This window comes from Lynx rufus, unplaced genomic scaffold (assembly GCF_022079265.1).
Source record: "Lynx rufus isolate CCGP_SWC_20201006 ecotype Redwood Valley unplaced genomic scaffold, mLynRuf1.p SCAF_27, whole genome shotgun sequence".
Taxonomy (NCBI): Eukaryota; Metazoa; Chordata; class Mammalia; order Carnivora; family Felidae; genus Lynx; species Lynx rufus.
Window position 1 is genome coordinate 15,342,495 of NW_025814842.1, and position 25,966 is coordinate 15,368,460.

The 25,966-nt window shown below is 41.9% G+C and overlaps 1 protein-coding gene across 1 annotated transcript in view; it reads right to left on the bottom strand.

The window, feature by feature from the left end:
* Positions 1-2,346: 2,346 nt before the first annotated feature.
* The window catches only part of TMEM248 (transmembrane protein 248), a 31,394-nt gene continuing 7,774 nt past the window's right edge, over positions 2,347-25,966 (bottom strand). Inside the window, exons 2-7 of the mRNA XM_047089216.1 lie at positions 13,956-14,132; positions 10,361-10,646; positions 8,617-8,767; positions 7,333-7,516; positions 5,818-5,961; positions 2,347-5,057 (exon numbers count right to left, since the gene is read on the bottom strand). Coding sequence (XP_046945172.1) covers positions 5,037-5,057; positions 5,818-5,961; positions 7,333-7,516; positions 8,617-8,767; positions 10,361-10,646; positions 13,956-14,114 — 945 coding nt within the window. The 5' untranslated portion in view covers positions 14,115-14,132 and the 3' untranslated portion in view covers positions 2,347-5,036. The remainder of the gene's footprint in view (positions 5,058-5,817; positions 5,962-7,332; positions 7,517-8,616; positions 8,768-10,360; positions 10,647-13,955; positions 14,133-25,966) is intronic.

Here is a 25,966-nt window from a genome sequence, read left to right on the forward strand (position 1 = left end):
ATTAGCTGGCCGTGTAATCAATTTAGTGGTCAAGCTCAGTTTTTAAATTAAATAGAAGAAACTAAAATTTAAAAATATTGGTGTGTGTCATTCGTGGCGGGAGCAATGATCACTTCATGATGTTTGTTTCAATTACATAACTTCCTTCCGGGCATCCATTCTCATCCTTGAAAAGTGAGAAGCCAGGGCACAGGCAGCCCCACGGCCCAGAGAAGCCAAACCCAGTTCTCCTCTACCCCCAGGTAGCCAGAGGTGACCCACCAGCCCAACTCTTGCACACCCGCCCTCCCCACTTCATCGGAACACACATTCACAGAGTGCTGGACACTGTTCTAAGCACTTGGCATTAGGGTGCCTGGGTGGCTCAGTCGGTTGGGCATCCGACTTCACTCAGGTCATGATCTAGAGGTCCGTGGGTTCAAGCGCCAGGTCTGGCTCTGTGCAGACAGCTCGGAGCCTGTACCTGCTTCAGATTGTCTCCCTCTCTCTCTGCCCCTCCCCCACTCATGCTCTTTCTCTCTCTCAAAAAATGAATAAACACAAATTTTTTTTAAAAAAATAATAAGCATTTGGTATTAACTTGCTGAATTCTCACTGCATTCAAGTGAGTGCCATCATCCTTATTTTACAGATGAGGAAACTGGGGCACAGAGAGGTTAAGCCACTTGGCCAAAGCTGCAGGGCATGTGGGAATTGGAGCCGGGGCTCATTGCTGCCACGCCGGACTTCAGTTCCTGGACCAGCCAGGGGTGCGGCATCTCCCTGCACGGCCTCTGGCACACCAGCCCCATGGGGCCACTGTAGCAGCAGCCTGGGGGAACCTGTCCTCGGGAGGTGGACAAATCCCCAACGGGCCCCCATTCTCCACGCGGCAATGAGCCCGGGGTCCCTGAGCGCCAGGGTCGCAGCTCCGCCCTCTGCATCCAACGCTCCCACCCCACCCCAACCCCTGCTCCCATTCCCGGGTGCATTGAAACCGCAGCTATTCCAAGATGCCATCTGGGGCCCCCCGAAGAGCCATCATCCTCTGCCCTGCAACCCTCTTGATCTCTTCACTGCCATTAGATTACACTTTTTCGTGAACTGTCTCCCCAACTAGAAGGGCCGAAAAGACCAGTCTTTTGTCCATGTGCTACAGCACCTTCAGCTCCCAGAACAGTGAGGACACTTAAGAGAACCCGAGAAAGATTTGTTACTGAGTGATGCAACAAGTCGATCCCCTCTTCCCCTGGGACACAGTCCACACACTTGCATCTATTCTCACAGTGGTCAAACCACCCTAGTTCACCCATAATATCAACAACTAGCATGGCACCAGTCTGGGGTCTTTGGAGGCTAAGAAGAAGAAGAAAAAGGCTCTCTCAGATGAAGAGAGAAGTTTGGGCAAGTTCACGAAGACCTTGACCAGACTCCACACCGCTCCTCTGGCCTTTGCGTCCATTCTGATCTTTTCTGTGCTCCTTTGCTGGTCTGTGAGTCTGAGTGGCTTCAGGTGCAGCGTGCCTGCCAGGGAATAAAATAGCAACTTGACTCGAGGCCTCAGCACAGGTCAGATTTTACACGGAGCGGACAGATGGGAGCTCTTACTGACCAAGGACTCTTGTTCACACGTGATGAAGCAGGACATGCCATCTAAGAGTGCAGGGGGAGAGCAGTGAGGGGCACGAAGAGAGAGACGAGGCAGGAGAGGTGAAGAGGTAGAAACAAATGGGACTGTTGAGGCATCCTGTTCAACACGGTCCTGGCCCCAAGAGTGCCTAGAGACTGGCCTCTGTGACCCTGGAGCCTGCCGGGAAGGGAGGGGAGGTTCACAGAGCCTCCGCCCATCGGGGAAGAGAAGAATTCACGTTAGCGAACACGATCTCCCTTGATAAGCTGCTCCACAAATAACTGTAGGGGATGCGCCGTCCTGGCACAGGGCGTCTGGCACATGCGGGAGCTCTGTGACAGGAGAAGGCAGAGTGGCTGGCGTCTGCTTCTGGTGGTGACTCAGGCCAAGTGCACGTGAAGGGCTTATGTAACTGAGAAGGGCGTCTTCACATCCCCATGTCTACTCACATGCTCCGCAGTGGTCTCCATTGCTTACTTTACTCACTTCTGGGCAGGATTTGGGTCAAGTCTGTGGGCACTTGCTGGTCCAGGGCCGTCAAAGAGGTTTTGTACTCTCAGGGAGAAGACCTGTATGTTCGCTGAGGCCAGCTTAGAGGGAGACGCGGCCCACCCCACATCCTGACGATGAGCGACACGTGGAGAAAACAAGTTGCAAAACACCCCCAGTAACTGATCACATATGTTCTTCCTTTAGAAAACACCCATCAGATGGGAGGAAAACAGAGGCACGGCAAATAAACTCAGATGTTTTATTCTGTAAAGCACATATGCACATATTTCAAACACAGAAAATGAATCTGGGAGTAAATGCCGTAACAGATCAGCTACTGACCATCATGCAGCAAGGTAAGTGAGATGGGTCCGCCGGCCCTTCTAAGCCCACAGCGCCTGCAGGAGGGTGGAAAACCAGGATACTGAATCCCTACAGACTGCCAAAGAAAATGCAACCGAAACGGCAGGCTCCTAGTGACGAGAAAAACTTACAAATAGAATCAAAACTGATTCAAGTCATACAGTGAAAGCACAAAAGGAAAAAGGAAAGAGATCAATATGATCTGAAACAACCATTTAATAGTAAGTTGCTAACCTTTAATTGGACCTCCAGTCCAAGATGCCTGAGGACGCGCCAGTGCTCCCGTGCGGGGTCACTCAGAATGGCCTGTGGGCCCTGTGTGGGACGCTCTTCTAATCCTGAGGGTCCCCCAGCAAGACGCAGCGGAGGACTGGGCCTTGTCTCCAAGTGCCCAGATGTTAACAGGACTCTGGACTTCCTGAGTTTCCATGAAAGTCTCTCCGGTTCCTAGACCTCTTCACCGCTTTCTTTTATACGCCTGACTGACTCTAGGTTTCTAGAAGATCTTTGAGAATTACCTGCTAGAGTGAATGCTGGATTTTTTAAGTGTGTGTCCTGGCCTCATGGACAAGTCATACTGTCCAGGCATTTTTGGCACTTCCTTCCCTCACGCCTAACAGAGTCCTTCCTCCCCTGGCTAGAGATTCCAGCCATTCCCTGTTATTAAAACAAGTGTAATTAACATTAGCAACAAGCTGGACTGAACAAACCAGTGAAACTGACGTTTTCCACCTGTCTTTCTCCTTTTATGTTACTCTGCCAGTTATAAATCTATCCCTGTAACTCAACTTCATGGGGATTTTATCAATTCAGTAGCAGCTTAACCTAAAATCTGTTGGTCTTAACAATACTGATGTTTCTAAAGGCCAAGCCAAATGGCTCTTTCTCAATCTTGTCTCATAAAAGTCTCAAAGTCTCTAAAGAGAAAACTAAAGGACCAGGTTAGCCATGCATCATGTAAGCAACTCATAAAAAAAACTGGATAGACAAGTATGATCACTACACTTGAAATGTACTAAAAGGAAAAAAAAAGGGGGGATATTAACATATTAAGTTACTACAGTGATTATTTTAATAATCTTCAGTAAGAGCCCACAATTGTTTTCCATTCAAGAATGCCTGGGATCAAATGTTCTAGGCCAATTATTTCAGACTGCAGGACTAATTCTAATTGGGAACAGACTACAGACCTGAAGTTCAGGGGAAAAAGTGCTGAGAGTCACGTCTAAGGTTTTAATTGCCCTTGTGCTACATAATGTTGCTCAGGAGAACACAGAAGTCAGTAATGACAAGGACTTATTAAGGCAAAGAGCTATTAAGGAAAAACCGTAAGAATACAAGAAACAACAAAGGACTAGAAAAAGTAACACAATTTTTTAAAACATAAATATGGAGCAGAAAGAAAAAGGGATAAAAGATTTAGATCATCCAAATGCCACAGGAAAGAAAAATGCTTTGGGTTTTCCTGATACGTGGCAAATCAGAAGTCCTTTCCTCAAATTTCACAGGCATTGTTTCCACGTTACTGATCTACGAGCTGCCATTTTCCTTCTGAAGATATGTTCATTGCATAAAAACATATGCAAAAAGTAAAAAGAAGAAAAAAAATCCACTCCCTCTTCAAAGAAGAAGCTCTTTTGCAACTATGAGACTGAATCATCTGTCTCTCTTTCTATACTGCCAGCTGCACTCCAGAAAACAGAACAGCTAATTTCTACTCTAGAGCCATTTACTTAATTTTTAAGCTCTTTTGAGTGAGGACACTGCTTTAACTTTTATAAAGGAGGGAAGGGACAACGGAGAAGAAAAGGACAGTGGCACATTCTGTGCCAACTCAACTCAAACAAGACCAGGTTCCTCACCATCCATGTGGAAAATGAAACTTAGATCTTTACCATGTAGGTGATTTTTAAATATTTAACTCTTTACTCAAGATAAAAGCACAAGTCTGTCCTAACTAGAGTAGTATTAAAATGTGACTATTTTACTTGTTCTTCAAAGAAAAAAAACAAACAGAACAAAAAACTAAGAAAGATAGGTATGTTTCCTTGCAAGCAAAACGGAGAAAAAGGTATTATTGTTACCATGATTATTAAGCCACAGACACATAAAATCCACAAAATGGATTGGTGGCTTTGGAAATGCAGTATCATATCGAAGGTGCAGACTGTTTGGAACGTTCTGTACATATCGGGCTGAAACAAGAACCAAAGCAAACCTCAACCCCACCAGCAATGAAATGCCCCTGTGACCTTGGCAAAGACGGCATGGTCTGCTCCCCAGCAGTAAGATCACGCTCCTCTCTGGCGCTACGCAGAACCATCCCAAGTCCACAGGTGAGGCTGAAGGGTTCCCGCTGCACCCAGTGTGAAGCACGTGCATCATTGGACCAATTTCGGAATAGATTTTTATAAATATATACAAATCAGTTACAGGCACTTGAAATGTCTTTGGCTGGAATAACCCAACATTGCAAGATAATATATTCACAGAGTGTCCAGGCCCAGGCTGGGTTCAGCAGGCAATGATTATGGTTCTCTCAGTCTCTCTTAGAAAACGGGCAGTTGTGGGATTAGGCATCAGCCAAAGCCACCTAGAAAAGAAGAGGAGGAGCAATCCGGTCACACGGTAAAGCCCAGGTAACTCAGCCCCGCCCAGTACTCTTACTGAGTTCGGGTCCCCAACCAAACACCAGGGAGCCATACGGAATGCATCGATCAGGCAGGGGAATTACTAAATCCCTAAGAAAACAAGGTCACTTGGCAGAGAATGAAGAGAAATCTCAAAGTCCATTGCAGGAAGTAGCTGATCTAGTGGAAACACCATGATGAGACAGAGTTAACAGTTTTCAAACCCTGATCAGCATTCTAGGAGAGGATTTCTCAAGCCGATAGAAACTGAGAGGAAACAGCCCTTCAGGGTCGGCTGCTCTCCAGTAGGACTTTGAGAACAATTCCCAATCAGTACCTTTTGCCAGCTAAGGCTTGGGTATACGACTGAAAATCCAAAATCATCATTTAGGCTGAGAGTAGACTACATCTGATAAAAAGACAGGAACGAGTCTCACTAATTGAACTAGTGAGTTTGAGCCCTATGTTGGGCTCTGTGCTGAAAGCTTGGAGCCTGGAGTCTGTTTCAGATCCTGTGTCTCCCTCTCTCTCTGCCCCTCCCCTGCTCCCAGTCTGTATGTGTCTCTCTCTCAAAAAGAAACAAACATAAAAAAAAAAAAAGACAGTAACTAATTTCTCTGGTGGAAAGGTGCCATCCACAATAAATGGAACGGGGACTAAGTGGGGACTTCCTGTCTGCAGAGATCTCCAGCAAAATCTCGGCCAGACCCACCCACTGCTCACCTTCTCAGGACAAAAGTCAGGATTGCTCTGACGCAATTTGCTGGGTCTGCCTTTGATAACCGCATAGCAAAACATTGTTATCACCATCACGAAGAGGAAGTAACTGGTGTGCATGAGATGCAAATTTATTAATGAACGGTCATCCTAAATGAAGAGAATAAACCAGAAACATCTGCACTGAGTTACTGAAAGATTTTAATGCTGGGTTTCTGGAAACAGGGTTCATAACCTCCTGACTCGCCTAAACTTGAATTCTCAAACTGAAAGGAGGTTTCTCTTTTTCTCTTCTAAACTATTAAAGCTGGATCTAAGTAAAGATGGTATTCCTGGAACCACCCACTCCTTCCTAAGGCAGCCCCCTGCCCTGGCTTCTGCACTCCTACACTGCCCAGGAACCCAAGAACGCCCTGTCCCCATTTCCCCCCACCCCTGAAGTTCCCAGAGACCAGAGGCCTTAATCCAGACCCTTCTCTTGAGTCCTCTGACTGCCCTCAGGTCACATGGCTGACAGCCCAAGACTGTGTTCCTAATTCCTTGTCACTCCCCCACCAGGAAGGCTTCTCCCCTTGGGCAGCTTCATTCCTCTGCCTTTCTCCCCCTTTTCAAGTCCCTGATTCACTCCTCTCTGACCTCCCACGTGCAGTCAGTCACCAGGCCTGCCAGCTGCCGCGTCCCAGCCGTGCTTCCCTCCCTTTTCCTTCACACGTCTCCAGGCCTTGAAACATCAAGCCTTGGGCTCCATCGCATAAACACGTCATCAGGTGGGAGACCAGCCTTCCTAACACACTGCTTCACAAAGACCCTACAGTGTCCCTCAGCAAGGCATAAAGATCTTTCTGGAACCTGGTCTCTGCCCAGCATCCAGCCTGATCTCCATTGGTGACTCCTTGCAGGGCCCCAGCCCACCAACTTCTACAACTTGATAAAATGAGATGTAAGAGAAAAGGACCAGGCAAAAAGAAAAGAAACCCACCTGACATATAGTGACCAGAACAAAAGTAAGGGCGTTTACAATAATCCGTGCAGTCTGTTAAAAGCAGGTTCAAGTCTAAGCAGGAGGCTAAATGAGCCTCCCATCCACTGGTCCAGATCCACTGGTCTTCCTCCTTATTAAGTAAGATCCTCTCCAGCTCTCCATATCTGGCCAAAGACTCAGCTCCTCCTATTTACTTCTACCTTTCTAAATTCCAAACTTATTTATTTTGCTCAAATTGACGCTAACCAAATATTCTGAGTGGCGGTGTGACTGAGCAGACGGTATAAGCACCTCTCGTCACCCCCATGGGTCGGGCACACGACAGCTGCTCAACGAGTAACCGCAGCCGAGCGGCGCAGAAAATGAGCAACAAATGCAGGGCTGGTTAGCTAAAAAGGTGGCCTATTTCCCAAGTCTCTAGTCTCCCGACCCAGCTGGAAATCTAGAATGGCATGAGCTAAGCTAGCCCACCGAGGTAAAGAGGGCCTACGCTAATAGTTCTCAGACGCAGGGACACACACACGACTTTTCTCACTTACATCCGGAACAATAACTGTAAGCTTGGGATTTAAAGCATGATAGACTTTTCCAATGGCCCCCTTGTAACACCAGAAAGGATTGTAATCTTGAGCGTATTTTGTGTTGGCATCTCTGGCAGTCGTGAAGATCTTGTACCAGAGCGTGGCATTGCTGTATGTGTCAGGAACACAGTGCGGTGGCTGCCTGCAGGGGAAGAGTGGCAAAGACACGTGCTCAGTGGCCTGAGACGGTTCCTTGTGTCTCCCCCGCAGCCCCGGCACAATACTGAGCACAGCCACACGCGTGGAAAGGAGAGATAAGAGACACACATTTAAGGAAAATCACATGATGTTTTTCGTTCACAGATTTCTAAAAAATTATTAAACACGTAACGGAATAAGAAATCGGCGTGTCACGTTCACGAGTCCGGTTGTTAAGACCTTTGCCTCCGCAGGTCAGTCAACACGGTTCTCTTGCATACGACGCAGCCAAAGAGACACTTGCTCCTTTTAAACCCAGTTTCTCAAATTATCTAAATTCTTAGTCACAACTGGAAGTTTTATGCACAGACGACTCCATTTTATTATATATAATTGGTCACACACAGCCAATAGCAAATGTTTAACTTACCTGCTCTTGTCCTACAATCTCCAAATGTCTCAAATAGATAAATCACAGGATAACTATTCTTATTTAAAAAAGGGTTCATCACAGAATTCTTTTAAATAGGCTACGTCTAATGTATTTTATGTATCTATAGATCATCATATCCTTCACAGAGAAAGGAGAGGCAAAAAAAACCCCAAAAACCTTAAAAGACCAAGTGGTAACACTGATAGCCATGCAAAAAATTCGAAGCAGAAATTTCACCAACAGAAACTATTTCACAGAAAATAAGATTCATTTATGCTCTCGATTTAAAAAATAACTCCTTCTGAATAACGGAGATCAAAACTTCACGTTTCGGGAAGCTTCATTATGTCATTCTGGTCACAGGATCAGCTCTTACTTTTCTGTGACATGCTTCCACCAACAGGAAAGGCAGCCTAAGAACATGTAACAAAAACCAGATGCTTTTACCACCTGCGGAAGGATTCACTCGCTCTTTAATACTTCTATGCAGAAGTTCTACCTGTAAGATTCCAAAGTCAACTTAAATAATCCTTCAGCCACGTCTGGCTGTGACAGTCTTACAGAGTAACTGACTGGAAGCCACCCTGAGAGTCTGCTGCTAAAGTGCCCCAGTCACACTCTGGTACATGGAGCGCGTGACACGCAACCACTGGGCCCAGGAAGCCACTTACACGGTGACGGGGAACACGCCGGGGTTGGCTGTGAGGGTCATGCAGGCTGTGAACACCACCTGCTCACAGTGACCGTGAAGGGCGCAGTCGTCCGAACTCCAGGCTGTAGGCAGGGTAAAGGTAATGTTTATCTCCTCGTGGGCTTCCCTGCCTAGGAAAGAGAAATCGGGGTGGGGGGGTGTTTGGTAAACAAAGGTAAGAACTCATATATTTGTTATGTTCTGGGATTTCAATGAATCCTGGAATCAAACCCACCCAGGAATCACCTATCAGCCCACAGAAGAAACACACCTGCCTTTGTGGGATTTTAGGAACAAGAGTTCTGAGCCAGGCTCTGAGGCCTGCTCACCTGGTAGAGCCACAGCTTGGCAAATGAGAGGGGCCGCTGTTTGCCAGCACCTAGAGATGTCAGGCAAGGGCCCACAGTGACTGAGTTGGAAAGCTGGGGGCTGGGTGAGCCATGATCACCACTATTTTCGCATGTGAACAGCACTCGTACCATTTTCAAATTGCTTTTGTATGTGTTCTTTCACGTAAAGTGTGCCATTAGCCCATGGACGTGACCACAGAAGTACTGATGTTCCCCTTTCACGTAGGAGCAGACTGAGGATCAGAAGGTCTAACGGACTTAAGAAAGGGCAGGGAACTGGTAAGGGCTAAAGAAGCTAAAACAAAAATGAAGGTCTTCTGATACCACAGCGGAAGGTCCACTTGATGCCCAGAAGTCACCCTCTCACCTCAGTCCCACGGGAGCAGCTCTCGCCTGTAAAACCAGCAGGAGGCTGCCAAGCACTTTAAGCTACCTGAGGACTTTAAGAGGCTCTTGGTAACAAAGAACCAAAGATACTTCTTCTAAGGTCCAGGCCTCCGCAATGAAGCCTTTCCTAATTATCCCAGCTTCCACTACTTCCTCAACACTCTCCTGAATCACTTGATAGTCTGTCATGGTCAGAGGACACTATTGGTCAAAGGGCAGTGCTCACTGTTCTGTAGATGTTTATTTTTTTTATTTTTTGAGAGAGGGTGCGCAAGTGGGAGAGGGGCAGGAGAGGAGAGAGAGAGAATGTTAAGTAGGCTCCACACCCAACGCGAAACCCAATTTGGGGCTTGATCTCACAACTGTGAGATCTGACTGAGCCACCCAGGCTCAACTGACTGAGCCACCCAGGCGCCCCTAGGTGTTAATTTTTAATATTACTTAACACGCACTTAATATAGCATTTCCTTTGTGCCACGAACTATTGTTAAGTGCCTGATGAATATTAACTCATGTTATCCTTGTCTCTTCCATAATCCTAAAATTCCAACTGGACAAAACCAGACCTTAGCCTTTTTCTAGTTCTTTTCAGCAGCTAGGGCTGAGCTAATGTAGGCATTCAAAAATTTGTAGACTATAACAATATTTATATTTGTAGACTAATAACAATATTTATAGTATGTATTGAAAACTCCATGATGAGAAACTTGAATAAAAATTTGTGCTTGTAAGTATTAAAACCAGAACGAGGCCTTAAAGTTGCTTCTCGGCTGCTTTTATTGAGCGCCTACTATATACCAAACACTTTAAGTGAAGATGTAGTAGAAATAGTTCCTTCTTGACTTCATTTAGTTCAAACTCAAGAAAAGGAGAGACATGCAAAAATAAAAATAGTCTGATGAGTAAAGACCACATACTACTAATACTCTGTCTTCGAAGAGTTGTTGCCTAAGAAAATCTGGAAGGAAAATGGCTACACTCACACACCTGAAAGTCCAATCTGATGCCCTAAAATGGTCGAGTACAGATGGGTGACATTGCGGGAGTACCCTCCAAAGGGCTTCAGCGGGTCCAGGGTTAGGGTGATCGCAACTGAGATGTTAACTGGGCCTGAATCCTCCAGGGCCTGAGGGGACTGGGTGGACGCTCTGGCCTGCCCGCTGGTCATTGTGCTCTCCGGAGCCGTGGTGTCATTTGTGAGGTGCTTTAACGTTTCATTCTCGGATACACACAAGTCCAAATCGTTAAACCGCAGCAGAAACGTGTTCCAATCCTGCAGTAAAATGCAACAGAGGGAAGTAAGTGTGAGAAAGTCGGAAAGTGCTGCCACCACACCATCTGGCCACGACCTGACGACCCCCCAGTGTGGCGTCACAGGGCTGCAGGGGAATGACACTTCTGAGTCACTCATTTAAAACAGCAATGACAATACAGCCATCAGCCTCTTGTGTTGGTGTAACAGTGGGGTTTCCAAATCACTCTCATATTCACAATCTAAAATATGAATTCTTAACTGGCATGAGATATTAAATATACCAGGAGATTAAACCAACTTATTCAAGAAACTGTGTAGAAAACAAACCAAAATAGCACATACTTATAGAAAATGATCTAGCTTCAGAACCAAACCTGAAAAGAAAGCTTAAATGAAAGTAATAAAAGTTAAAATTAAAAATTAAAAGCATTCATCCAATTTAATTAGCCAAAAAAATAATCCATTATTTTTAAGATTTTGTTTTTAAGTAATCTCTACACTCAATGTGGGGCTTGAATGCACAATCCCAAGCTCAAGAGTCACCCGCTCTACCAACTAAGCCAGCAGGCGCCCCACAATTAGTTATTTTTTAAAAATTAGGCAGCCTTGGGGTGTCTTGCTGGCTTAGTCAGAAGGAAAGGCATGCAACTCTTGATCTTGGGGTTGTGAGTTCAAGCCCCACGTTGGGTGTAGAGATTACTTAAATAAATAAAACTTAAAAAATAAATAAGTAAATAAGGCTGCCTTAAAATAATTCCTCAAAAGGGCAATTCTATACATCTTGCTTTCTCTCTGTAGAATGCAAAAGTGTAGTCAATACCAATATTCATGTGGTACTTCCCCCGCCTTGTCATGGACTTTGGAACGTGACCACCTTAAAACAGAACAATTTCAGAAAGGAAGGGAAACGATATTTATCAGGCTTCTCTTACGGTCTGTACTGATGATCTAAATCATAAGCAATTTTAAAAACACATACAGCTGATTATGTCATGATTAAACTGAAACCAACCTAGTAAAGTACCCACCTGGTTCTATTTTGATTTTCACAGAAATGCGAAGATGAACTCAGGCCGAAACAGTGACAACAAACTAACCTAGGCTGTCCGACAGAACTTCTCTGTCCCAGCAACATTAGTCTACAAAAAGTTGCCAAATGTGAAGACAAACCCAGTTACACTTCCAATTACTCTAACACTAGCCACTGATTAAAAATGCCACTTGAGGGGCGCCTGGATGGTTCAGTCGGTGGAGCGTCCGACTTCGGCTCAGGTCATGATCTCACAGTTTGTGAATTCGAGCCCCACATCGAGCCTGGAACCGGCTTTGGATTCTGTGTCTCCCTCTCTCTCTGCCTCTCCCTCACTCGTGTTCTCTCTCTCAGAAATAAATAAACATCAAAAAAAAATTTTTTTAATGCTATTTGATATCCCTGACTCTCCTTCAGGGAGGCGGATTTGAGGCTTTCTCTCTCGTCCCCTCATGAGGCTACCTCTCAAAAAACCTTTTCCTTGCTGCATTAAATAAAAAGCCATCTGAGCAATCCTTGAGCAGTCAAGTGAGTCTACCTTTACAGCATCAGCGGATCAGTGCATGGTATTTAGTAAGACTGCAACTCGATGTATAAAATTACATTCTCCCCAAACCTACAAACTCAGGAGACCTGAGTTGAAATTGAACTGAAAATTGGAGCTGAAAATGAACATTCTAGTCCCATCCCTTCATACTCCAGACATGAGGGAACTGAGGCCCAGAGCAACTTTAAGGGCTCTCCAGTCCCACAGCTGAAGGCACAATCTGGATTAAGTTTTTTGACTCATAGCCCCAAACTTCACCCATATTCCTCAGATCCTCATTTGAAAAGAAAAGCACTAAGTTAATCATAACCAAAGTTCTGCAGTATCCTGGCACTGCTTTCCTGCAGAGTTCAAGTCCATTTTGAACAGCTGGTCAAAGCCAATGTCAGGCTCCATTTTGATTATTAAAGACTAATTATCCAGGCTACCTCTTAATCACTTAGCTTGGCTGAGTGTTCAACATGGCCTTGGGCTCTGAAGAAAAGTAATGCCAGGATGCTGCGGAGCCCTGGTTCTGACTAGAATATTCATTTTCAGCCCTAATGTGAGTACAGCCTATTTGCACAACCTTTAAAGATTCAGAGTCAGAAAAGAGGGAAAACTGAGCCAGCCAGTAGGTCTCTTCTTGGTTAGAAACTCTTTGAAAGGGTTTCATGGTAGAAACAGCTAAAACTTGTTACCTAAACCATCTGAAAGAGTTCACTTGTGAAGGTGGCCCTTCCTGTCAAGGTATTCTAGGATCTAGAATACCAGAGAGCAGAAAAGGCCATGATCCCCATTACACAGGGTAGAACCCTCCTCTTAGTCACGAGGCACACACAATGAGGCAACGCTGCAGTCTCAACCCCCACTCCCGCTCCTACTCCCACCTAGGAACACACCCAAGAAGAAAAAGGGTAAGAGAAGGAACTCCGGGAATCTACGATGACAGGTACTCATTTGTCCTGAAAGAAACTTTATCCACCAGTAAATTCACCGTATCATTAATTCAGCATTATTTCTAACATGTAAAATATATTTATTAATAGGTACATTATCATTCACTTTTGTTAAGAATTGTTAATTTTGTATTGTTTTCTTTGTATTTGCAAAAATACACCTTTTAAGATCTGTATTATGAGTGTTCAAACTATTATATGCCTAGATTAAGGATTAAAGAGCAATACCCCAATAATGTATTTAAACTGACCACAACATAAAAATCTAGAAAGCAAGTTTGTAGATAACTGAAATTCGGCCTAATAAAAAAGACAAATATATTTGGAAATAAGACTCAGGTGTTCTATTTCTTTAGCATCCCTTCTTTGGCAGTGACAAAGCTATCGGTACAGCTAAAAGAAATTCCATGACATGTGGCTTCAAGATAACAAATATTTACAGTTTTCAAAAACAGCAATTAGCTAATTTAAGATAAATTTAAATTACTTATTATTAATTTAATAACAGCAAATATGTTAGTTCCTGGCCTTCCTGACACAAACATTTTTACAAATATATTTTCCAAAATACATGTTTCATTGCTGAAATAGTCTAACTGAAACTGATGGCATTATTTAAATCAACAGTTACCTAACTAGATACCTTCTAACAAAGTGAGTCATAGGGAAGACAAAAGATCGTGAATAAATGCTGCTCTTTCTCACTGGGTTAAAATGTCCCCATCAAAGAAAGGTGTGTGGAGAGCGCAAGGGTGTTCTCCCACTGGGTAAGGTCGGGCCAGCCTGACAGGAAAACTTAAAATATACAATACCTCTGCCATTTCCGGTGACTTAATCTCCTTGATTTTGAAGAAATAGCCCAAGGTCAGGAAAGCTATTGCCATGGCGCTGACACTGATCATAAAGACCACAAGGGGAGGCCGGCTGCTGATGTACAGCTTCAGGTTCTCCAGGGGGTTGATGTTGAACATTATTCTGATCAGCTCCACCTAAAAGGGATTAATCAGAAGACTCACAGACTGACTCACCCCAAGAAACCCTATGATCCCATTGTTGTTTCCTTTAATGGTGTTGAGGGGTGAGCGGTGCCTAGCTGGCTCAGTCAGTTAACCGTCCAACTCTTGATTTCAGCTCAGGTCATGATCTCGTGGTTCATGGGTTCAAGCCCAGCTCAGCTAACAGCACAGAGCTTGCTTGGGATTCTCTCTCCCCACCATCCCGTCCCTTCCCGGCTCGCACGTACATGTTCTCTCTCTCTCTCTCTCTCTCTCTCTCCCTCTCAAAATAAATAAACTTAAAAAAAAAAAGAAACTATAAAAGAAATGGCATTGGGGGTAATGAGGTCACTCACTACTGAACTTGAGAAATGTTTGATCATAAATCCACTGCAAAGCCTAGAAGGCAAAAACACTAAATGTGAACTGTCATTATGTCAAAGTAGTAAGATATTGAAAGATACGCATTTCTCTTTCCATCTGAATCTAATTATTCTATAATGAACACTTAACTCTTCCATAAACACTATTATAATAGCACTTGTTACTGCCACTTAAGATAATGCGGAACTAGGTCAGTAATATGATATAAATACATGCCAACACATACAAAAAGAAATTGAGGATGCTCTCATTTCCTACCATTCAAAGGCTGACTTCTATTTGTTCAATTCTGTCCTGTTCACTGCCATACTCATGCCCATCCCAGTGACAGGCAGAGAGGCACGTAATAAATATTTAATTATACCACTCCCCTGCTTAGAGCCCTCCGAAGGCTTCCCACTGGACCTAGGATGAGATCGGTGATAGCTCCATGGCCCACAGGGTTTCATGATCCAGAAGTGGCACCACTTCCCCTGCTCCCTCCCTCACCACGCTCTGGCCACACTGGCCTTGCTATTGTTTAGGATCACCTTGTCACTTTCTACAAGGAAGTCAGCAGGGACTCAGCCGGAGACTGCGCTGAATCTGTAGATCAGTTTGGGGAACGCTGCCATCTTAACAGTATTGTCTTCCAGTCCGTGAACCTTGCCATTTGGATTTTCTCTAATTTATTCCAATACGTTTTGTAGTTTTCAAAGTATACATTTACACTTTTTTTGCCAAATGTATTCCTAAGTATTTTATTCTTCCTGGAATTTTTGAACATGTCCTTTATGAAGGTGTTCCCCCCCCCCAATTTCCACGTTTGCTCTTTGTAAAATACAGGTTTCCACTCAATAGCCTTCCCTGACCACCCTCAGCTCCCCTTCCCCCCCCCCGCACCTCTCAGTACCCTGTGTTAGTCCCTTCACACTGTTAAGTGCCAGTCAAGAGTATAATTAATTTTCCACTTGTGTGTTGTCTCCATCCCTGGTTTCTGGGCTCCATGACAACAGGAATTTTGCCAGTCTTGATCACTGTGATGGCCCTGGTCCCTGGCCCCTCAATCTGACATGTCATAAGCAATTATATACATGAACAGACTACAACACTAAACAAAGCAACTAAAAAAAATCTGTGATAGCTTTTAAATTTAAGAGCAAAAAAGATGCATCCACACCCCCTAAGAACTAACAGCAACCACTTGCAATAAGGCAGGCTGTGTATTCGTTCGCCCTTACGAGAATCCTCTAAGATGGAAAATAATATCCTTTGTGCTCTCCCCAGAGGCAACAACCATGTATGTTCTGTGTACTTTTACTACATGTATATGTTTAATCAGATACAATTACTGATATTGCATACGAAGACTTGTGAAAAATGATATACTGACTATATCCTTCTGCTATTTTCACCCAACGTTCGGTTTTGGAAGTTTATCTGTTCACCTATGCAGATCTAGTTACTGAATTTATCTACTGTGTAATATGCAGCTGTAGCTGGGTTTTGCTGGACTGAGGAGCCCAGCGAGATTCTTCTTGGGTTGCCTCAGCCAGGGCCCTGCGGCAGGCACAAGAGTGGCTCTGACACAAGTAGGTCACAGGGTAGGCCCATGTGCAACCTGACCTGGTCACACCAGACGGCTCTCCAAAGAAGCCATGCCGGTCTACATTTCCTCCAGCAATGAAAGGGCTTGCTCAGTTTCCCAACACTTGTACCAACACTTGATATTCTCAAGTAAACTTACTGATTTGGACCGATGTGGAATGTTATCTCATCATTTATTTTATTTTTATTTTAGAGAGAGCAAGCACAAGAGGGGGAGAGGAACAGAGGGAGAAAGAATCCTAAGCAGGCTCCACACTCAGTGCAGAACCAGATGCGGAGCTCAATCCCACGACCCTGGGATCATGACCTGAGCCGAAATCAAGAGTTGGACGCTCAACAGACTGAGCTACCGCATCATTACTTTAAATCGCATCTCCCTTGAACTGAGCATCTTTTCACTTCATCAGCCAGTTAGGTTCTTCCTAGGTAAACTGCCATTTACTAGTTAAGATGTTTATCTATTTCTTATTAATGTTCAGGAGCTCTTTTTACATTCTGGATACTAAGCCTTTTCCAATTTTTTATGTTGTATGTAACTACTCCAAGTTTGTGGATTTTTCTTTAATGTAGTCACAGTATTCTTGCCATATGAGAGGTTCTTGATTTTTTTAAACAGCTTACTGAGATATAATTCACATACCACGCAATTCAGCCATTTAATATATACAGTTCAATTCACAGGATCGGCAACGATCGCTATAACTGATTTTCAAACATTTTCATCATCCCATAAAAAAAACCCATACTCTTTAGCAGTAACCTCCTATTCCTTCCAGCCCTAAGGAAACCACTAATGAACTTCGTCTATGTATCTGCCCATTCTAAACATTTCAAATGAATGGAATCATAACACGTGGCCTTTGGTGACTTGACTTCTTTCACTTAGCATGATGTTTGCAAGGTTCATCCACATTGTAGCACATACCAGTACTTCATTCCTTTTTATTGCCCCAAATATTCCATTGTATGAAAATTTTTTTCATACATTTTGCTTATCTATTCATCAGTTGATAGACATTTGTTTCTACTTTTCATCTATTATGAATGCTGCTGCTAAGAACATACATGTGTCTTGTGTGGACATAAATTTCCACTTCTCTTAGCTAGATCTGTCCTATATATCCTAAGAGCGGCACTGCTGACTCATATGGTAACATGTTCAACCTTTGGTGGACCTGCCAGGATATTTTCCAAAGCAACTCCCACTCTGAATTCTCACCAGTAGCGTGTGTGTTACAATTTCTCCACAACCTCACCCACGCTTATTACCTTTTTTATTAGAGCCATCCTACTGGATGTGAGGTGGTATCTCGCTGTGGTTTGATTTACATTTCCTCAATAGTTGTAAGTCCTTGACTTTAATGTATTTAAATTTATCAACCTTTGCCTTTTATGATTATGTGTATGTATATATTATTTGGGTATCTTTACATGTCAAAAAGATTTTTATCATTACTTTCCTCTACAGGGTTAGAGTTCCACTTTTGACTTTTAGTGTCTCTTAATCTACTTGGAATTGATTTGGGATTCCAGAATCTAGGTTTCTCGTTTAGTCCTTTTCTACACAGGTGGTCAACTGTCCAATTCCATTACCTGGTTTTATATTGAACGTAGATTTCCCATGGATTTGTAATGCCGTCTCTCATATACATCAAGCTCCCATATGTGTGTGGGTTTGTTTCTAGGCTTTTTCTTGCGTTCCATCACCATGTCTGTATCTCCCACCTGTATGAAATCTTGCTCTCTAAGTCTACTGTTTTATTTTTATTCAAAATTGTCTTAGCTATTCTTGGCCCTTTACTCTGCCATATGAATTTTAGGTTCCAACTGTTAAGTTCCCAGAAAAATCTTGTTAAGATGTAAACGGGAATTGCACCAAAAAGACTATTAATTTAGGGAAGAAATGACATCTTTATAACACTGTGTTCCCTAATCTATGAACAGGGTCTCTCTCTCTCTCTCCATTTATTTGGGTCCACTTTTCTTTTTCAATAATTTTTAAAAACTTTCTCTTACGCATCTTGTTTGACTCAAAAACATACTAATTTATGCTATTATTGACAGTATCTTCTAAAAATTACATTTCCTGTTGTTAATGTATACATAAGAAAGACTTTGGTATACTGATTGTGATTCTAGACACATTGCTGAAATCTTTTAAATTCTAATTAGGCTATTTGTAGCTTCTCTTATTTTATGTAAACAGTCACACTACAAGCTAGTAAGTGTTTCTTCTTTCCAGCCCCTATTTCATTTATTTTTCTTACGGTTTTGACTAGAATCTTCAGAGAAATGATGAATAGAAGTGGCAAGAGTAGAATTCCTGGCCTCATTTCCACCTTTAAAGGAAACACTTCACTATTAAATACAGTATATGTCAAAGGTTTCTAAAAGAAACCCCTCACCAAGTTAAGGAAGTACAGTTTCAAGTATGCAAACAGATTATAAACAAGTGTTACATTTTAATGAATGCTTTTATCTACAACTTAAATTTTTTCCTTTAATCTGCTGACGTGAACTATGTTGATTTTTTTCATGCGGACTCATATTTCCACTTGGATAAACTTAATATGATCAATCATGATTTTTTAAAACTACATTGCTGATTTATGTTTGCTAAATTTTATTCAGACCTTTCAGTATCTATTTGTAAGTGAGATAAGAAAATGATCAGCCATGATCACACTCTCCCTGACTATATACACTCCTTGACTAGTAGGATGAAGTCATCCTAGTATCATAAAATGAATCTGTGCAGACACGTATTTTCTAGAACATATGTAAGAAATTAGCTTTTATTTTTCTTAGAAGCTTGACAGACCTTGACCAAAAAGACCACCTGAATTCACCAAGTTTTTGTTTGGTTTTGTATCTGGTTGAGCTGTCTTAAATGCTTCGTCACAATTTTAATGATGGCCAGTCTAGGTTTTTTATTTCTACTGAGTTGGTTTTGGTAAGATGTGTTACTCTAGGAAATTACTCCTTTGATATTGGTTTTTAATATTTCTGGCACAGTATTATTTTGTGATTTGTTGAATTTTTAACTTACTTATAGTTATTTTTTTTCACTACAAATGTTTTTATGTGTTTGCCGCCTTCTCTTTTTAACCAATCTTACCATAGCTGTATTGCATTGATGTTTTCAAAGAACCAGTATTTGGTTTTGTAGACTATGTCTAAATAATTTGTTTTCCATTTCAGTAATTTCTACATGTTGTTTTGTTGTTTTTTTCTTTGTTTTTTTTTTTTATAATTTCTCCCTCTGCTTTCTTTGGGTTTACTCAGTTTGATTTCTCCAACTTCTTCAGTTGGAATCTTAGCTCAGAATTTTTATTCTTCTTTTCTGAGATAAGCATTTCAGAATATAAATTTCTGCAACATACTCCTAAAATTATGTTCATGCCCTTCCCACTACCACCAATCCAACCCATTAGCTAATCTCGTTTTCCTTCTAAAATAGATCTCAGATTCACCCACTTTCCCCCATCTTCTTGTGAAGATGTACTAGCTCTCTACAGCCGTAAGACCTCTATATCCAAGTGTCTAGTGCATTATCTCTACACCTACACATTCCACAACATGTCCAAAACTGAACTCATCTGCTTTCCTGCCAGTGTAACTTTTCCCCCTGTATCCCCATCTCAATACAGAACTCTGGAAAACATTCTAGACTACTTGTGCCTTCCTCGCCTTATCCAAGCAATCACTAAGTGCTAAAGATTCTATTTCTTTTTTTTTTTTTAATTTTTTTTTTTTCAACGTTTATTTATTTTTGGGACAGAGAGAGACAGAGCATGAACGGGGGAGGGGCAGAGAGAGAGGGAGACACAGAATCGGAAACAGGCTCCAGGCTCTGAGCCATCAGCCCAGAGCCCGACGCGGGGCTCGAACTCACGGACCGCGAGATCGTGACCTGGCTGAAGTCGGACGCTCAACCGACTGCGCCACCCAGGCGCCCCAGATTCTATTTCTTTAATATCTCTTCCTTCCTCTTCTTTTCCATACTCCTTGGCACCGGCCCTTAGTTCAAGCCCTCATCATCGTTTTCTTGTAACTATCACTGAGAATCACACCTGGATCTGCATCAAATAATCCATCCTTCACATGCTGTGAGAGTGATTTTTCCAAATGCAAATCTGGTCATGTTACCGCTTAAATCTCTCAGAGCTCCGATGACCAAAGGATAAAAGTCCAAGCTCTTTAGAATGGCAGTCCACCACAAGCTATGTCTTGCCTACTTCTCAACGATCTAACTGCTTGCAATTCCCAGGACGTATTAGACAATATTATAGCTTCAAGCCTTTGAGTCCACTGGTCCTCCTGACCTTCATGAACCACCTTCCACTAGTTCACCTGCCTCTTCCAAGACTCAGCTCATGGGTTACTTTCTCTATGGAACCTTTCCTGGCCCTTCCCCCCACCCAGCCCCTCAGGAAGAAGTGACTACTTTCATTTATATCCCACTATACTCTGCAAATTTCTCATATAGAAACTGAAACACCTCACTGCAACTGTGTGTATATACATCCATCTTCCGAACCAATCCGTAAGCCCCTCAACGGCAGATACAGTGTCTTACTTGTCTCTCCATAATCAATATCCAGACAGAAAATAGGCTATGTTTTAAAATGCACAAGTTCATTAAATGAATTCATCAAATAAATCCAGACTTAAGACATAAACTAAAATAATAATCTAGAAAGTGATTATAACAAGATTGCTGGACACAAGGCCAATATACAGAAGTCAACTGCATTCCTATATAACAGTAAGAACAAGCTGAATTTGAAATTATAAACACAATACTTATATCAGACCCCCCAAAATTAAACACTTAGGTACAAACCTAACAAATATGTACAATACGAGGAAAACTATAAAACTCTCATGAACAAAACTAAAGAACCGAATGGAGATATTCCACATCTGTGGACAGAAAAACTCAGTATGTCAAGGTGTCAGTTCCTCCCAACTTGACTTATACATTCAACACAATCCCAATAAAAAATCCCAGCAAGTTATTTTGTGGATATCAACAAACTTTTCTAAAGTTTCTATGGAAAATAAAAGAACCAAAATAGACAATACTAAAGCAAAAAAAAAAACAAAACTGGAAGACTAACTCTACTTGACTTTAAGTCTTACTATAAAGCTACTGTCAGTAATCAAGACCCTAGAGTATTGGTCAATGGAACAAAACAAAACAAAACAAAACAGAGAGCTCAGAAACAAACCCACCTACATGTAGGCAACTGATCTTTGCAAAAGCAATACAATGAAGCAAAGCCACATCTCTTTAACAAATAGTGCTGGAACAACTGAACATCCACATACAAAAAAATGAACCTAGGGGAGCCTGGCTGGCTCAGTCAGAAGAGCATGCGGCTCTTGATCTCCAGGTTGTGAGTTCGAGTTCCACAGTGGGCGCAGACATGACTTAAAAATAAAATCTTTAAAAAGAAAAAAAAGACTCTAGACACAAACCTTATACCCTTCACAAAAATGAACTCAAAATGGATCACAGACCTGAATGTAAAAGCAAAACTATAAAACTCCTAGAAGATAACATATAAGCAAATCCAGATGACCTGGAGTTTGGTGATGACTTTTTAAATATGACACGAAAGGCAACATCCATGAAAGGAAGAACTGATAAACTGGATTTCATTAATGCTCAACATCACTGATCATCAGAGAAATAAAAACTACAATGAGATATCACCTCACACCTTTCAGAATGGCTAAAATCAAGTAACTTAATAAAAGTTATTAAAAATATTAAATAAATAAATATTTTTAAAAAGGGGGTGGTGCCTGGGTGGCTCAGTCAGTTAAGCATCCAACTTTTGATTTTGGCTCAGGTCATCTCATGGTTTGTGGGTTCGAGCCCCATGTCAGACTCTGACAGCATGGTGCCTGCTTGGGATTCTCTCTCTCCCCTCTCTCTCTCTGCCTCTCCCGCACTCCTGCGTGCACGGTCTCTCTCAAAATAAATAAACTTAATGGAAATTATTTTGAGAATGGCTAAAACCAAAAACACAAGAAACAACAGGTATTGGCAAGGACGTGGATAAGCAGGAACCACACTGTTCTTGCACTGTTGGTGGCAATGCAAAATGGTACGGAGGTTCCTCAAGAAGTTAAAAAATAGAACTACCCTATAATCCAGCAATTGCACTATGAGGTATTTAGCCAAATGATACAAAAATAACGATTCAAAAGGATACATGTACCCCAATATTTATAGCCGCATTACCTACAACAGCCAAACTATGGAAACAGCCGAAGTTTCCATAAACTGATGAATGGAAAAAGAAGTAGCATATACATACAAGGAATATTACTCAGGGGTGCCTAGGTGGCTCAGTTAGTTAAGCATCTGACTCTTGATTTTGGCTTAGGTCATCATCTCATGGTTCTTGGGATTGAGCTCTGTGTCAGACTCCTTACTGACAGGGCAGAGCATGCTTTGGATTCTCTCTCTTAATAAATAATAAGTAAACCTAAAAAAAAAATTTTTTTTTTTTTTTGAGAGAGATACAGAGCGCGAGTGGGGGAAGTAGAGAGACAGAGATGGAGACAACAGAATCCAAAGCTGTCTCCAGGCTCTGAACTGGGTCAACACAGAGCCTGGCGCGGGACTCGAACTCACAGACGGTGAGATCACGGCCTGAGCCGAAGTCGGACACTTAACTGACTGAGCCACCCAGGTGCCCCAATAAATAAACTTTTTTTAAAAAATGGGATATTAGTCACAAAAAATAATGAAATTTTGCCATTAGTAAAAGCACAGATGAGCTAGAGTATCATGCTAAGTGAAATCAGTCAGAGAAAGACAAATACCATACAACTTCATTCCAATGTGGAATTTAAGAAACAAAACAAACAAGCAAAGGGGACAAAGAGCAAGAAACAGAACTCTTTAAAAAAAAATTGTTTTTTAATGTTTATTTATTTGAGAGAGAGGGAGAGAGAGCACAAGTGACGAAGGGGTAGAGAGACAGGAAGACACAGAATCCAAAACAGGCTCCAGGCTCTGAGGTGTCACCACAGAGCTAGACGTGGGGCTCGAACCCACGGACTGTGAGATCATGACCTGAGCCGAAGCTGGACGCTTAACCGACTGAGCCACCAAGGCGCTCTAAGAAACAGACTCTTAATTATTAAGAACAAACTGATGGTTACCAGAGGGGAGGTGGGTGGGAGGACGGGTAAAATTAGGTGATGGATATAAAGGTGGGCACTTGTTATGATGGGCACCAGGTGTTGTATGGAAGTGTTGAATCAATAAATTGTACACCTGAAACTAACATTACACTACATGTTAACTAACTAGAATTTAAATAAAAACTTAAAAGAAAAACACTAGGTTTCACTAAAATTAAGAATTTCTGCTCTATGAAAGACACTGTTACCAGAATGAGAACACAAGCACAGACTGGGAGAAAATACTGCAAAAGACATATCTGTTACAGGACGGTTATCCAAAATATACAAAGAACTCTTAAAATAATAAAACAGCACGATTTAAAAACTGGCCAAGGATCTTGACAGACAGACATACCTCAACAAGGAAGACATACAGATGGCAAATAAGCATACAAAAAGATGCCCCATATCACAGGTTATCAGGAAATCCAAATTAAAACAACAATGAAATACCACTACCCTTCCTAGAAGGGCCAAAACCCAGAACACTGACAATGCCAAACACTGGCAAGAATGCAGAGCAACAGAAACTCTCATTCATTGCTGGTAGGAATGCAAAACGGTACAGCCACTTTAGAAGTTTGGTGGTTTCCTACAAAACTAAAACACACTCTTAACCACAATATCCAGCAAGTGCACTGCTTGGTATTCGCCCAAAGTAGTTTAAAACTTAGGTCACATAAAACTCTACACATGGAGGTTCACAACAGCATTATTCATACTTGCCACAATTTGGAAGCAACCCAGATAGATACCTTTCAGTAGGGCAATGGATAAATTGTGGTGTATCCACACAGTGGAATATATTATTCAGTACTAAAAAAGAAATGAGCTATCAAGCCATGAAAGTCAAGGGGGAAACTTAAATGCGTATTACTACATGAAAGAAGTCAATCTGAAAAGGCCACATACCCTATGATTCCAAAGATATGACATTCTGGAAAAGGCAAAAGTATGGAGCCAGTAAAAGGATCAGAAGCTGCAGGAGGGAGGAAGGGATGAACAGATGGAGCACAGAGGATTTTTAGGTCAGTGAAAATACTCTGTATGATTATGGACTCTGAATGACAGTGATGGAGGTTCACCAATTATAACAAATTCTCGTGGGGGATGCGAAGGGGGGAGGCTATGCATGTGTGTGGGACAGTGTTATACAGGAAATCTCTGTACCTTCCTCTCCATTTTGCTGTGACCCTAAAACTGCCTTTAAAAACTTGAGTCTTTTTTTTAAAAAATAAAAACAAAAAATGACATCAGTTAGGTTAAGAATCCTAAGATTGAGAAACAAAAACATCAACAGTAAATCAGAGTTCCATAAGTTTATTTAAAGTTATAATAAGCTCTTATATATGTTTATACAGTTTATTAAGAGAAAGACAAAATCTGAATCACATATAAAAATAAATAGGAACCATTCACCACCTGGAACTACAATTATAAAACATCTAGAAAAGTACAAAAATCTAAAATAAGTTCACTTCTAGAGAAAACTAACAGTCACTAAAACCACATCACAACAGAATGTAAACATCTATATATCAACATAAATACCTACAAATCAGCAAATATCAATATAGCTAATTTAATTAGAGAAAGTTCCAGGGGAGGCCAACTGTATTCACTTAAAAGTGAAAGACTTTATTTTTTAATAAAACAATTAAAAGTCAAATATTTCACAAACTTGAAATTCCTTTCCTACCGTTCACTAGCATTTTCAAATAATTAACAAAAGCTAAACAGATGTATTTCCTCTGGAAAGAATTAAAAGAACATTTCTATGATCTTTACCATAGTATATGTCACTTTTAATTAAAGAGTAAGTTAAGTTCTGTATGGGGTTAAGAAAAGTAGATAGAGAGAAAGCACACTATCTGGCCCCTTTTCCTAAATTCATCCCAAGTCCAACTAGAGGCTTTCACAAGGATAAAGAGAGAAACCACCAGGGCTGTGAAGCTGCCTCTTGGGAAAAGTCTAGGGATTTAAGGTACCCAGAACACAGCCAAAATGCAGTTACATGTGAGAGTATGTGACTGAAGTCCACTGACGGAGTACCTAGAGCTCTGAGACCAACTGAATGACAACACTAAACATCGGGTGGCAATTTAAGTAGGCAAAAGGCAATACCAAGATTATACTGGAGTTACCTCAAGCAACCCACAAGTTAGGAGAAACACCAGAGTTACTTTAAAAGAAGAGGAGAAGAGGAAAAGAGCTGTGAAACTTTCTAGAGATGAACTTGGCCACACATATCAACAGCACTACAACCCAGCATACTCTTATCTGTGCTGTTCAACTTCTAAAAACTTCACCTGAGAAAAAAATACTGAAAACAAAGATTTAACTACTAAGATAGTTATCTCAGGAGTGTTTAAAACAGTAAAAAGCGAAAAACTAGATACCCAACAACAGCAGAGAAATGGTTACAGCATGATATATCCCCAGCAAAAACACTATGGTCATTCAACACACAGCAGCTAAAATAACATACACAGAACGAGGCTATTCAGGTTTTTTAAGTATGAGAGTGGGTGCACACAAGTACCCATCCGGGAAAAAAAGACAAATAACATACCCTCAAATGTAAACAATGGTGGTTCCCTCTAGCTGGTCAGATTACATACATCTTTTTCCTTTTTAAAAACATTTCC